The sequence below is a fragment of the Cupressus sempervirens genome, chromosome 1, assembly GCF_028749045.1.
Source record: "Cupressus sempervirens isolate cs-2001-9-10 chromosome 1, ASM2874904v1, whole genome shotgun sequence".
NCBI lineage: Eukaryota > Viridiplantae > Streptophyta > Pinopsida > Cupressales > Cupressaceae > Cupressus > Cupressus sempervirens.
The window spans coordinates 19,271,709-19,284,816 of NC_143118.1; the positions used below are offsets into that span (position 1 = coordinate 19,271,709).

The following is a 13,108-nucleotide window of genomic DNA, read 5'->3' on the forward strand; positions in this document are numbered from 1 at the left end:
CAAATCAAATTTAGTCAATCAAAATCATAAGGATTCTCAAAAAAATCCACATTCTCATCATCTCCTACTGCAACACTTGCAAGTTCATTTGAACCAAATGAGAAGAGAGCCTAGATGCAAAGAAGATGAAAGGAATGAGCAATGAATAGCCTATGCTAGGGCTGTGTTAGGGTTTTGGGGCAAAAACGAGACAAAATATAATTAAAAAAACAAAAAAAACACATTATATTGTGTCACTTAAGTGACTTGGCGCCTAAAAATGGCGGATGCTCTGTGGATGCTTCATGGATGCTTCACGGATGCTTTCCCAAGCATCCTGCGAGAACCCACAGGCAGATTCCACGCATCCTGCCCACCTCCCGCATGCATCCAATCCATAGGCAGATTGCACGCATCCTGCCCACCTCCCGCATGCATCCAAACACCTCCGTGCATCCTCGCGCATCCACACCAGCATCCGGGTAAAACATGCATGCATCGGTATCTAAGTATTTAACATAGTTTTAAAGTTATTATAGGAGATTTTCATTACTTCAAAAGCAATATTGATACAAAAATATTTATAAGTTAATTTAACACCCATAATGTGTAAACATAGTATAGTTGCATTAGAAGATAACCCAAAAAATGGGTTGCTGAAATAGAAAAATATTTTATTTGTTGTTCTCATTTGGTGCAGGTTTTGTTTAAACCATTTTTTTTACATTGCTTTCGTAAAATTGTTTTGAAATCAAATTTGGGAAGATTTATGTCAAATCTATTTAAAAATCAAATCCCATAGTATTTGGCATGGTTGGAAAATTAAGTTTTTTTAGGCAGACATGGTACAATATTTGACGTGTATCCGGGCAGTATCGGATACGTTTCCAAATTGGATATGGGGAGATGAGTGCCAAGGAGGGACAGAGGAGTTTCCAGCAACTCTGGAACTTTCTTTAATTGTCATCTTAGTTAATCTTTGGTTTATTAGGTAGTTTCTAGTTTTCGTCTTTAGGCCGTGATTGTTTCTTTTAAAAAGTTTGTCTTTTCAAATCTATATAAGGGGCTCTCATCTCCTTTGACTAGTAACAATACAACAACATCGATTTACCATAACAAAAGCCAGTAATTTTTTAAGATAAAAAATATCTGCCAAAAAAAATCTTAGCGCTCTGTGTGACCATGTTATTATAAATCGATATATACAATTGAGATGGAAGGCTCTATTAAAAAAGAAACAATTGTTAACAGAATGCAGAAAAGGAAACTTATGAAAATAACGAAGATGATCATCTAAGAAACATTACATTATTATTTTACTAGTGTTGCAATCTGTGAGTTGTAATATGTTCTGTTTTCTGCATTTGGATGCATGATTCTCTAATATGTTATGTGGCATTGTGCATTCGCGTGTTGGAAACAATCATGGTTGGTAGAAATATTTAGAAAGTGTGTACTAATAGCTGGGCATTGTTAATCTGTATGTGGATGACTAAATATCAATCCCAGTTCATGATCAGAGAGATATAAATCCAACAGTTAACACAAAACTTACTGTTAATCCATAGTCTGGTTTTTCGCCAACGAATTATGTACCTCCCAAACTTTTTAGCAGATGTATCACTTTTAACATTAATTTGTTTTGCATGAAGGTCTTGTAAATTAACATTGCCTGATATTGTTGCATCTCAAGTTATTAAAAAAAAAAAAAAGATTTACTGCATCAATACTTTTAAAATAGAATATTATCTTGTTACGGGCTTATAAAAATAAGTTTGACAGCCTGATTTGATATAATTGTGAATTTTTTTTTTCCTTTTATATTTTTATTGTGTTTTTGTGTGAGTCACTTATATGATCATAAATGCTGATTTGAATTTTTATGGGTATGGCAGATGGTTAGTTTTAGCTGTAAGATCTTTTAATAATAATTATCTTGCATTTTGACAAGAATCACTGACCATTACAATTTTATAGACCTATTATATCCGACTGTTGTTTAGTACAGGAATAGATAATAAATCCGTGATAGGTAACTATTAGTTTTGTGTTCTTGAGCCATCCAGATAAGGAATGTTCTCTTGTCAAATTTAAGTCATGTATTTTGATGGTTCATTTCCATTAACCAGATCATTCTTATGTTTTCATGTTTACTTAGAGATTGGACCTCTTCCTATCAAATTGTAGTACTATTAACTACTAAGCTCATATAGAATTTTAATGATGTTCTTCTAGGTCATGCCCATGTAATATTGCTACTTGTTGTATTATAGCATTTTTAATTGAAGTGGTCTTTTATGTTCCAGTTTTTTCACCAACACACTTATACTTCCAGAAATAAATGGGCCCACGGAAGGTCTGATGCTGATCTATGCAGTGCATTTTTTAACTTCTTTCATAGGTACTCTCTCTCTCTCTCTCTCTCTCTCTCTCTCTCTCCGACCCCATCCCCCGGTGCATTTGTAGGTATTAGTGTAAAGCTTTTCAGGATGTAACTACAGTTTCTTTTCACAGTTTGTAATTATACAATGTTTTGGTCGGAGAAGGCAATGTAGAAACTGAATTAGTTTTTTGTATAGAAATCTTGAGCTTTAAGTAATATTAGAGTTGCAATGTGGTGTCTAGTGGAATCTTTGAAAACCTTTTTCTCTTCAGAATGCTTTTTTCTATTACAATTTATAATAATATTGAAAGAAATAATTGACTATTCCTTGTATGATATTAAGGCTTGTGCATATTTTTTCCTATTAAGGCTTAGAATGAGAGAAGCAGAAATTGAAATTACATGTATGAATAACATGACTGATATGGATGCCAAACAAAGGCAACTAGCTAAAATTAATGCAAAAACTGAAAGCCTAGGAAAACAATATGAGTATACCTTGATTTTTTCAAAAGTCTAATAGAACATTTGATGTTGGTTTTCTTAACATTGCCTAAACATTTACTTATTCTGTTGGGGTTTTTGGTTGAGGGTATGCATATGTTGAATTTTGTAGGATGCCTTTTACTCTCTCTCTCTCTCCACCCACATACATGTTTACAGACATCATTGGAAATGTATTCGAAATATAAGTAGTTTGTTGAAATGATCAAACTCTAATATTGTTAGTAAAGAAATGTATAGTAAAATATTGTAGACTATGTATTACGATTGAAGACCCTTTATAGGAAAGTAATTGAATGACGTCTATAGAATTTGACAATATTCTCTTCAAGGGAAGGGGAAGGAGAGTAGAGAGGTTGTTACTTGAAGAAATGGCCTGTATCTCTAGTACTTGTCGAGGAGTTTATGGTAGCATTAAGACATTTCTACTGATAGCTAACGTTGGAGTCTTTGAGAATGTAAAGGTACATATATCAGTGGAACTTGAAAGAGTAAGTGACCTGCAATATGTTTGCATGATCCAAAAGGAACCTGTGTGACTGAACCAAGAACCATATCCATGACGGATCCAACCTGAAGATGCAGGTTCAACGAGGTGGAATTGGTGACATGGATTATATATATCTTTTGTATAGCCTGTAGTGGATTAAATCTGACCATACAGAAAGGAAACTACGTTCCTATGAGAGCCAGTTTTGCACCACACATTGAGATACCTCCAAATAGATAAATTAGTGGAGATATCTAATTATAGATGAAGATAAAGAAGATTTTGATTACAGAAATAAAATTATAGACGTCAGGGAGTTTTTAGCCCAAAATAAGTGTCTCAGCCAAGGATGTTTGCGTGGCGTATTATAGTCCTGAATGGACTATGACAAAGAATACTGAATTTGGTGAAGACTGGGACTGTTCTTTTTTTAGATAACCTGCAAAAACCAAAAGTCAGAAATATAATAAGATATATTAAATATAAGAGATAAATAAAAACAAAATAAATAGAATATAAGCAAACCCTCGTGCTTTTGAATGCTTCCAATGAATCTACACACAAAAGAGAGGAAAAATGTTTGGAGACTTGCCTCACTAAAGTCCCAGTTTTAGTGTTTCCACCTCCACAGCAGCTAGATACAATCAAAAGACAAATAGACAAGAAAGCTATAGATATTGGTAAGCGAGTGCTATAGCAAATTAGAGTCTGCTATAGCGAGCAAGAGTGAGAGAGAAAGAAAGATGTAAAAGACAAGAGAGTGCTAGATGTATTGAATGGAGCAAAGAGGTGAATTTAAAAGAAAAAAGAGGAGGGGAAAAGAGGCTTGCGAGCTATTCTAGATGATTCCAAACTGTTTCCAGCAACTAAGGTAGGCGACAAGTGTCGAAAACACTCATAAGTGACATTTGAAAGTTAGGATGTTGGAGGATGTTTGTGTGGTGGGCTAGTGTGAAGACAAATTGCATTAAAAAATGATAAATGACAAGGGAAACAAGCAGTTAATGCAAAGCTGACATTGAAATATAGCTTCTGTAAAGGACTCTTGAGCATCCGGAGACTGTAAAGGCCGATGCAAGGGCTAATATAGACCTACTCAAAAGCTAGGCTAGTGGACACTAAAGTGGTTAGAAAAAGTGTAGGTTAAATTAAAAATATACCTGCAAGTTTGCTAGTTTTCCTATCCAATAGGTTGATTGTTCCATTTCCCATCTTAAAAAGCCCGGGACAGCAAGGAAGAACTTGTTTATTTTGAATACTTTGGGCCTGATTTGGGGAAACTATCATTTTGGTAAGGGGAACACCTATTATAATGTTTTTGTTACACTAGCAAAGGAAATAATATGCATGCTTTCTTGAGGAAAACTGTGGAATGCAAGAATTCCTGGAACATCTTTTCTGTTGGATAATTTGTCTGTGCATGCATCTTAGAGGATGTGGATGCTGACTTTAGTATATGTGCAGGTTCTGAATGGTGGGCTCAGGATTTTAGACAAGCAATTGGGGTTCTGGGCTGGGTACCTTTTATTCCAGGTATGATACCTGTTTCATCAAAGTTGAATGGATGTTACAGGTTGGCTCAATAGGTTAAAATATATTATTTATGACCAAGCAGATGACATGAAGGATTTAAATCTGTTACTATGATTCATTCTATGTTGCTCAGTCTTTTATTTATGCAGAGGAAGGTAGAAATACTTGTATCTTTTCGTGATATAATACTGTTTTTGTGATATAATATTTTTTGAATATTACTTGTATGTACATGTGCAGACATTCCAGTATATGACCTCGTTTTGTATGTCATGATTGTTGTTGCTGTGGCTCCTACAGTTGGATACAAGTAATTTTCTTACTGTTGCTAATATTAAGTTATAGTTGGAGAGAAAATTATTTTAGTTACTGCTCATATTCTCTTGTATAAGTAATTTTCTTGTACATTTTACCCCTAAAGAAATGTGGACATCAGATGTCTAACACATTATCACATGTAAATGTTTCAATAAATAATTTGATAGCAGGTTTTCACTGTTGATTACTTAAACAAACCTTGTAGTCAAAGATTGACATTCCTGCATATTATGATTTTATTTGCTATTCATCTATTGTATGCAATCCCATTTCTGAGTTTTCTCGTGTTAAAAGGGGATGTGTTGGCACTCACATGAAATCAGCTTTCTTGCTCCTTTTTGTTAGAATTGTTATTAGTTGGTTGTCATTGTGTGCCAATCTGATCAATTATGGTTTCCCTGGTTAGCTTACAAGGTCCTCTTGTTAGATTTTTGTACTTCAACTAACAAGTTTAGTAGGTTGAAGATGATTGCCTCATGCTTAATGAGGAGTAAGCGATGATGAAAATATCAAGTAAATATTGGGATTGAGGAATGATGGAACTAAATGGAGGAGGAAGAAGCATGAAAATAAGAAAATTTGAATGCACGAAAGCCTGAGCAGAACTAGCAAATGACATAGTAAATTCCACTTTTATGCTTCTCCAGTGGCGTAATCAGTGATCTTTTTTGCAAGAAGTGAGAACTGAGCCACGATCTGATGTTGGTTTTAGACCACATGCAATCTCCAAGTAACAGGTGATTGAAGATCAAATAGCCGAATTAAGAAAAATCTGAAATGAGAGGAAAATAGAGAATGCCAGAATTTTTGAGGAGACTCTTACCAGGCTATCACTGAACTTGTGAAGTTGAGAGTGGAGTGCTTATTATATAGAAAATAAAGCCATATAAAACCAAGAGGTTAGTAACTCCTATTCCCCATAAAAGGTGGGAGGTTTTACCTTCTTGGTAAATTTAAATAGGTGGCATAACTTCCTTACATGAAATCAAAAAGGGGTTTTGAAAGGTGGTAAATAAAGTCAAAAGAGGGTGAGAAACCCAACTACCCCATAACCCACTTAGGAAAGAACAAAATAGTGGTAATGAGAGGTGATAGGATAAGGCAAAAGTGGATGTGTGACTCAACTACCCATGAGTGAGTGGCAAATGTAGCTTAAGTAGTTTGCCACATGTCCTCATATTAACCACCCCTACTAACATAAGCAAGCTTAAATAAAATGTGTGCAAGAATAATCTATATGCTCCACAGAGTTTTCGGGACGGGGATGTTTCAGGGGATGGGGATGTGTTTCCGGTACAAGGACGGGTCAAAGCCAAAATTTAGGAGATGGGACCTTAGGGGATGATGATTAAAAAACATAGGGGATTTTTTTATATAGAGAGACAAAATTCAAGTATGCATATCATAACATTGATAAACCATTCACCATAGACATTTTAGAAGATCAATACATGAAAAATTATCAAATGACAAATACTAAGTACCTCCATTATAACATATTACATACATTCGTAGTAAAATCAAAATGCCTAAAGTCTCCAAGTATTATGCATGAAATCAGAATGGAATAAAGAGAAGTGCAACTAAAATAGTAAGTAGTAAATAGAAATACTAAATGCAATCTTTCCTTCTTGCTGCTACTGCTGTTGCTTTATGTTTTTTTCCCTCTTAGCAAGTGCATCATATCTTAAGATGAGTAGAAGAGTTAGTGTTTTAGTGTTTTAATGGACAAATATGGTTTGCACATTTTTATTATGTCTTTAAGACAACTACAAAGCCGCACAAAAAACAAAATTTACTATTTTTCCTTTTACCGACTAGCTGGAAAAAAGGGGCTGGCTAGAGGTTTCAGGGATGGCTAGGGGACACGACAAAGCTGTCCCCAAGTTTCTTGCTCAAATTTTGTTGCCGTTTTGGGGACGTTTCCGAATTTGGTAAAAAGGGGACAGCTTTGGGGACGGCAAAAATCCGTCGCCGCATCCCCGTTTCATCCCTGGGATGGATACGAGCCTAAAAGCATAGGGGACGCGTCCTCGTGGAACATTGGCCAAATAATAGATACCTATAGCACAAGGAAACTAAAAAACCTGAACTAACATATTCCAGTAACACACTTCTATAGTGGTTCAACTTGTGATCTTTTTTGCCAAGTGTATTGTAAGTGTGCTGAAGAGGCCCAAGTGGACACATAAGGTGGCTTTGCCACATATTTCTTTGTCGGTGCACAAATTTCAATGATGAAGTTAGGAGTGAACTCCACTAGGACATAAGACATGTCAAATTTATTATTAATTTATTGTAATGCTTGTGAGATATTTTAAGTTAAATGGAATGCATATTTTGCTTGTGTCAGTCTTGTAAAAGCTTTGCTCAAGTTCTAATAAGTGGCAAAGACACGATATACTTGCATGAAATCATTCAAAGGGAGTAACCTATTTAAGATAGGTACACTTTGGGAGTGACTTTTCCACATAAAAACTCACTAAGCACCATACAAAATTTGGCAAAGTTGTAAGAAATCTATTCCTCAGATAATCTCCATTCAAACATAGGACAAATGGAAATGTAAGTATTTTCCCCTGTACATTAAGTAGAAGACAATCAGATTTATGGCACACTTTGTGGGTGGCAACAATGCTAGTTTTCTTTGTCAAGGAAGTTAGAAACTGGAAAAACTTAGAAGCTAACAAAATGGCCCATGCCCACATATTACTCGGTTTTGCTACCTTATTTCATTGCCAAATTGGACAATGTTTTAAGTAATCCGTGTTTAGTGTTCAAGAAGGTTTAGAACACTTAAAGTGGGGTGAACTTTCTAGGTGTTGGTGCCACTTGTTTTCTTTCCCTAACAATTGATAAGGTGGCGAGGTGATTGGTGAGATGTTCTAGACAAATAAAAGAGGCAATTTTTAAATTGTTGGGCATAATTTCTTGAGTGCACTACCATCTTGTTCCTCCTGTTGTGCACACATATGCTATGTGACCAAACATCTTTAGGCATATTTTTTGATGAGTTCCACCATTTCAAATCTTTGTCTAGTCTTTTACATGGTATAAACAGTTCTAAGTTCTACTTTTTACAAGATGGAAAAGAAAGCTCAAAACATAGCATGCTTGAGAGGTGCTTTTGCAATCAAATATTTGAAATTATAATCGATTGATATTTAATATTAAACAGAGGAGAGGAATACCCCTTAGCAAAGCAATTGCAACAATAAAAGAACCAAAAGTTACTAAACTACAGAATTTAGGAACAACTTAAAGCATAGAAAGTTACTAAAAACTGACTTAAAAGAAAGTTAATTGAATAGTCATTTTACTAAATATTACAATATTAGTTTAATACCCTTCCTTACTGGTCATTAGCTGCCCTTCAAAAGACTTGACATCATTTGTAGGTCATTTGGCCAACCGTTTTTTATAGAACTTCCTCATATGACCAAGAAAAAAAAAAAGCTGAGTGCCTTCCAGTCTGATGTTAGGTACTCAAGCCATCTCACCGATTATCTAGAGACATAAATTGAGATCAGCTTCTCAAAAAACTCCAATTTTTGTTGATTAAAAATGGACAAAAATCTGAGAAACCACTCTTTTGCCAAAGAGCATCAAAAGAAGTGACTGAAACCATGATTTTGTGGAAAAATCATCAAACCCTAAATGTGATGCTGAAATGTCAAAAAATTGAGCAAAACCCTTTTACATCGGAAAAGTCATTATATCTGAGAAAATAATCATGTAAAACCAGTGTTACCTGGGGATGCGTTTCCGGAAAAAATTAATACGTCCATGTTTCTAGGATGTCTCAGAAATTCAGAAACCTTTCCCTTGGCTGTCCCATAAAATTAATGTTTCAGTTTTGATAATTTGTTTGATTTCCACTCTCATGTGAACTCTAAAAGTTAAATCATTTAATACAAACATTAAATGTCAATGTTCTATAATTCAAATAAGCATGCTTTATCCATTTTTCATATGAATATCTAAAATTTCGTTATTGTTTTAAATTTTTCCTATTTTTTATATAGCTGTTTTCATTGCCATCCGCTGCTTAGAGAAAAAAATCTGTCCCAGAGACCTGTTTCCTCATCCCCTTGTATTGGAAACCTAGGGTAACATTGTGTAAAACCCACCAAGATCATACTAACCATAATTTTTTGGGAAAATATCATGTAAAACCCTCAAGGTGAAAAAAACTAGCAGCCCTTCATGATAAGGACAAAGAGTGCTTAAAGATCTAAAAAACTTTGTTTTTCTGGGGAAAAGTGGTAGGGAAATCTGTAGAAAGCATTATTTTTTAAATAAAAATGCCAAAAACTTAATGCCTTATTTTATTAAAAAAATTTAAGTTGTTGATTTGAGTTTGGGGATGGATTTGGCTTCGAAAATTGGATTCGTGATATTTTGTCTCCTTATGATTCGTGAGGATTTGTGAGAGTGTATATATATATATATATATATATATATATTAACACATGCATTAAGAGAAATATACATAATTCTAAAACTAAATCATTTCATACTATGAATCTATGATGCTTGACCATTCATCAATGCCAAATGTCAAAGATGAACATAATGATACTTAGACTTAAGTCTAATAGTTCAATAATGTTTGAAACAAGATTCAGTAATCATGAAAGTGTTCTCAATCATCAAATCGATTTTCTAAATCATGTGGAATCTGGATTATTGGGATCTTCAGTGGCTGCAAGTAATAGATCCTCATCATCATTGAATTCATAAAAATACTTAGACTTAAGTCTAATAGTTCAATAATGTTTGAAACAAGATTCAATAATCATGAAAGTGTTCTCAATCATCGAATCGATTTTCTAAATCATGTGGATTATTGGGATCTTCAGTGGCTGCAAGTAATAGATCCTCATCATCATTCAAACCAAATTGGTTCCACTAGAAGTAGAGGGTGTTGTGTCATCCTCCTCATCGTCTAGATCAAGTAGTGTGGCTCTAGCAAGATCTTCAATTTTCATATCCAAGTCCCAAAGCTTCTTTGCCTCATTTGGGTATTTTGGATCCTTACATGAGAGGAGGCACAAGTTGTTGTGAACAAACACCAAGTCTTCTTCTTTTTTGAAGCCCAATCAGTTATGCTTCACTGAGTGGATAAAGGAGTATGTACTCCAAATCTTCCTAGTGGCATAAGAGCTAGAAACCTAGAGAAAACAAACAAAATTAAGTGTTAAAATATAGATTGCAAGTGGCCAAAAAAATAAAAAAACACGTAAAAAATTAAAATTAAAAACTTGCTTGTGATAGAATCTTTATGGCAAGAGGCTAGAGGTACACATAATCTTGCCCATGGAGGTACCACCATGTAATATCATCCATTATGCTTTGATCATTAACAACAATAGGATTTGCATCTTTTCTGAGATATAATCCAAATTCTATCCCAACATTTGCCCACATTTGGATCACTGAAGATCCTATCGAATGCCCTTGTATACCCACTAGCAACCTCAACATCTTTATATGGCGCCACTCTGCTTGGAATAGAAAGTACCTCTGGGCTATAATACCTAGGGGAGAGAGTATAGGCTAGAAGATGCAAAGCTGTAGTCAGCTTGTTTCAGTTGTGAAGAACAATTTCTTCCACCTTTTTGTATAAGGTGTTTGCAAGGTCATTCTCTCTCCTTTGAAAGATCTTGGATATGAAGGACAAATGATGTTCATGTAAGTTATCTTGATTTAAATTATGTAAATTAAAACTTTTTAACCTTAGCTATCTCTTAATAATTAAAAACTAGGATAGAGGATTGTATTATAACTTACCAATTTGACTTTCTCCAACACGGTGTCCATGGCTGATTCATGTCGGCAGCATTAGCATAGACATGATAGGCTTGGTGAATTCTAATATGTAATCCACTTGAGCCCACCAATCATCATCTAATATCATTGCTCTTGACCTTTTGGGCCCTTGTTGTATTGGAGTGTTTCCCTATGCCCAATTGGTTGTATGGTAATTTGGTTAGGGAAAACTGCTAATTGTTAGAGGTTCTTTGGAAAGGAAATACTTTGCCATTGTTTTTGATGCTTGCACATGTATAATAGGTTATGGTAAGCTAGAAACCTAGGTGAAAGATGATGACAAAGATGAAAAGGGAAAAATAGGTACATGTAAAAGGTATTTGCAATGTAAAGATAGTTGATGAACCATGTACAAGAAAGCATTTCTCAGAGAATTGGTGGATACAATTGGCAACCCATGTGTTACGGTGGATGGTAATTCTTTGATATGGACTTCCTCAACATGTGTGTTTTGGAGGAATGAGGTGCATGGAGGACACATTAAGAAGACCATATATCTAGGAAGATGGAATGTTTGGAGATGAAAGGAAAAGTTCAAGGAAGGAGCAATTAGAGCTCTTTAAAGTGGGTAGAGTATAGGAGGTTCCAACAAAGAGAACCAAAGAAATGCCAAGTTAGGATAGAGCTGGGTAAAATATTGTAAAGAGGCTATTTGCAACTAACAAGTGGGCATGGAGAAGCTAACAAATAAAGAAGTTAGAGATGACTATGAATAGTCATATAAAGGCTTCAAGAAAATGCTGGGGTGGTGGAAGGGGGGGGCATACTATATATACATAACTTCAAATGCTAATTTATGAAAAGTTGTTTCAATATAACACCATTGAATTTGAACATGGCAAAATTGCAACACAAACAAGAACCATTCAAGATTGAACATATTAACATTATGATTAAACATAGTAACATTTAATTTTTCAAACATGCTAAGTTACTAACATAAACATAGATTATACATAATAACATATGACTCATGTTTTAAACTTATATCAAAGATTCAAAATTCATTGTTCAAATATGAAATATGATATATCATAAAGATGATCATGATATAATTAGCAGAGTAGCATGATATAATGAATCATGATCAATATCAAAATGACAAAATGCCAAAATCTTAAATAATGTCAAAATGTAAGAATAAGAGGCCTTTAATCACCCCCCAACTCAAATTTCTTACCACTAGAACTATTGGACTCTGAATCCTCATGGTCAATGTTTGCCAAAGCACCACCAACTATCCCTATATCAGCTTGTGCTATGTAATGTCCCCTTTTTACTGGGACATTATAATTTTGTGTTGCCGGCTCACTTGGCCTAGGTTTCGGGGCAAAAAAGTTCTTCACGGGGTTCAGTTCGAGATTTGGCCTACACATTTCTAGTTTCAGACCCATTAGAGCAATTTTGGCAAGTTGTATGGATGCTTACTATTTTTAGTAAGTAAACAGAGCTCAGAATTCTTGGTATCTCAGTGTTGGTTTGGAAGCGTCTCATCGAGAGCTTTCCAACGAGCTTTTGCACGTGCTTATCTGAGTTCATTTGGCCAGTTATTTTGATGCCTGATGATTATATGGTTTACTAACTAAGTGACTTTTAAAGTTCATTTAACTTGTCACTTTATTTAAAAAGGTACTATGTTCACTTAAGTGACTAAAGGACAAAAAAAGGTGCTTTATCCCACATTGCCTAAAAGGGCATTCATCACATTGGGAAAAGCGATAAAGTTACAACAGGCTCAACATGGGGAGTTATGAAGATTATAATATTTAAAATAAATATTAATCTGGGAGCTGGAAACAATTATTGATTTTTTCTTCGAGGACGCAAACCCTTGAAGAAGCATTTGAAGGTTGGACACAAACTTAGCCTTCTTATATGTGTAATCTACATTTGCTAATCTAACTATTATTTCTGTTGTAAGATTGGTTTATTTGGATTGTTGCATGTTATTGTATTGCTGTTATATAATATAGTAATGTATTTGGCGGTTATTTTAGTTAACTCTTGGTTTATATTTGTACTTCTGAATATTGGAGGAAACCAAACAAGCTTTTCTGAATTTTCTTGTA

At 34.6% G+C, this 13,108-nt stretch overlaps 1 protein-coding gene across 2 annotated transcripts in view; it reads left to right on the forward strand.

Moving 5' to 3' along the window:
* The window catches only part of AAPT1 (aminoalcoholphosphotransferase 1), a 63,316-nt gene that overhangs the window by 35,286 nt on the left and 14,922 nt on the right, over window positions 1-13,108 (forward strand). For both annotated transcript variants that reach the window (XM_089816071.1, XM_089816075.1), the window contains 3 exons: window positions 2,286-2,380; window positions 4,821-4,889; window positions 5,130-5,199. In XM_089816071.1, the coding sequence (XP_089672197.1) occupies window positions 2,286-2,380; window positions 4,821-4,889; window positions 5,130-5,199 (234 nt within the window). The remainder of the gene's footprint in view (window positions 1-2,285; window positions 2,381-4,820; window positions 4,890-5,129; window positions 5,200-13,108) is intronic.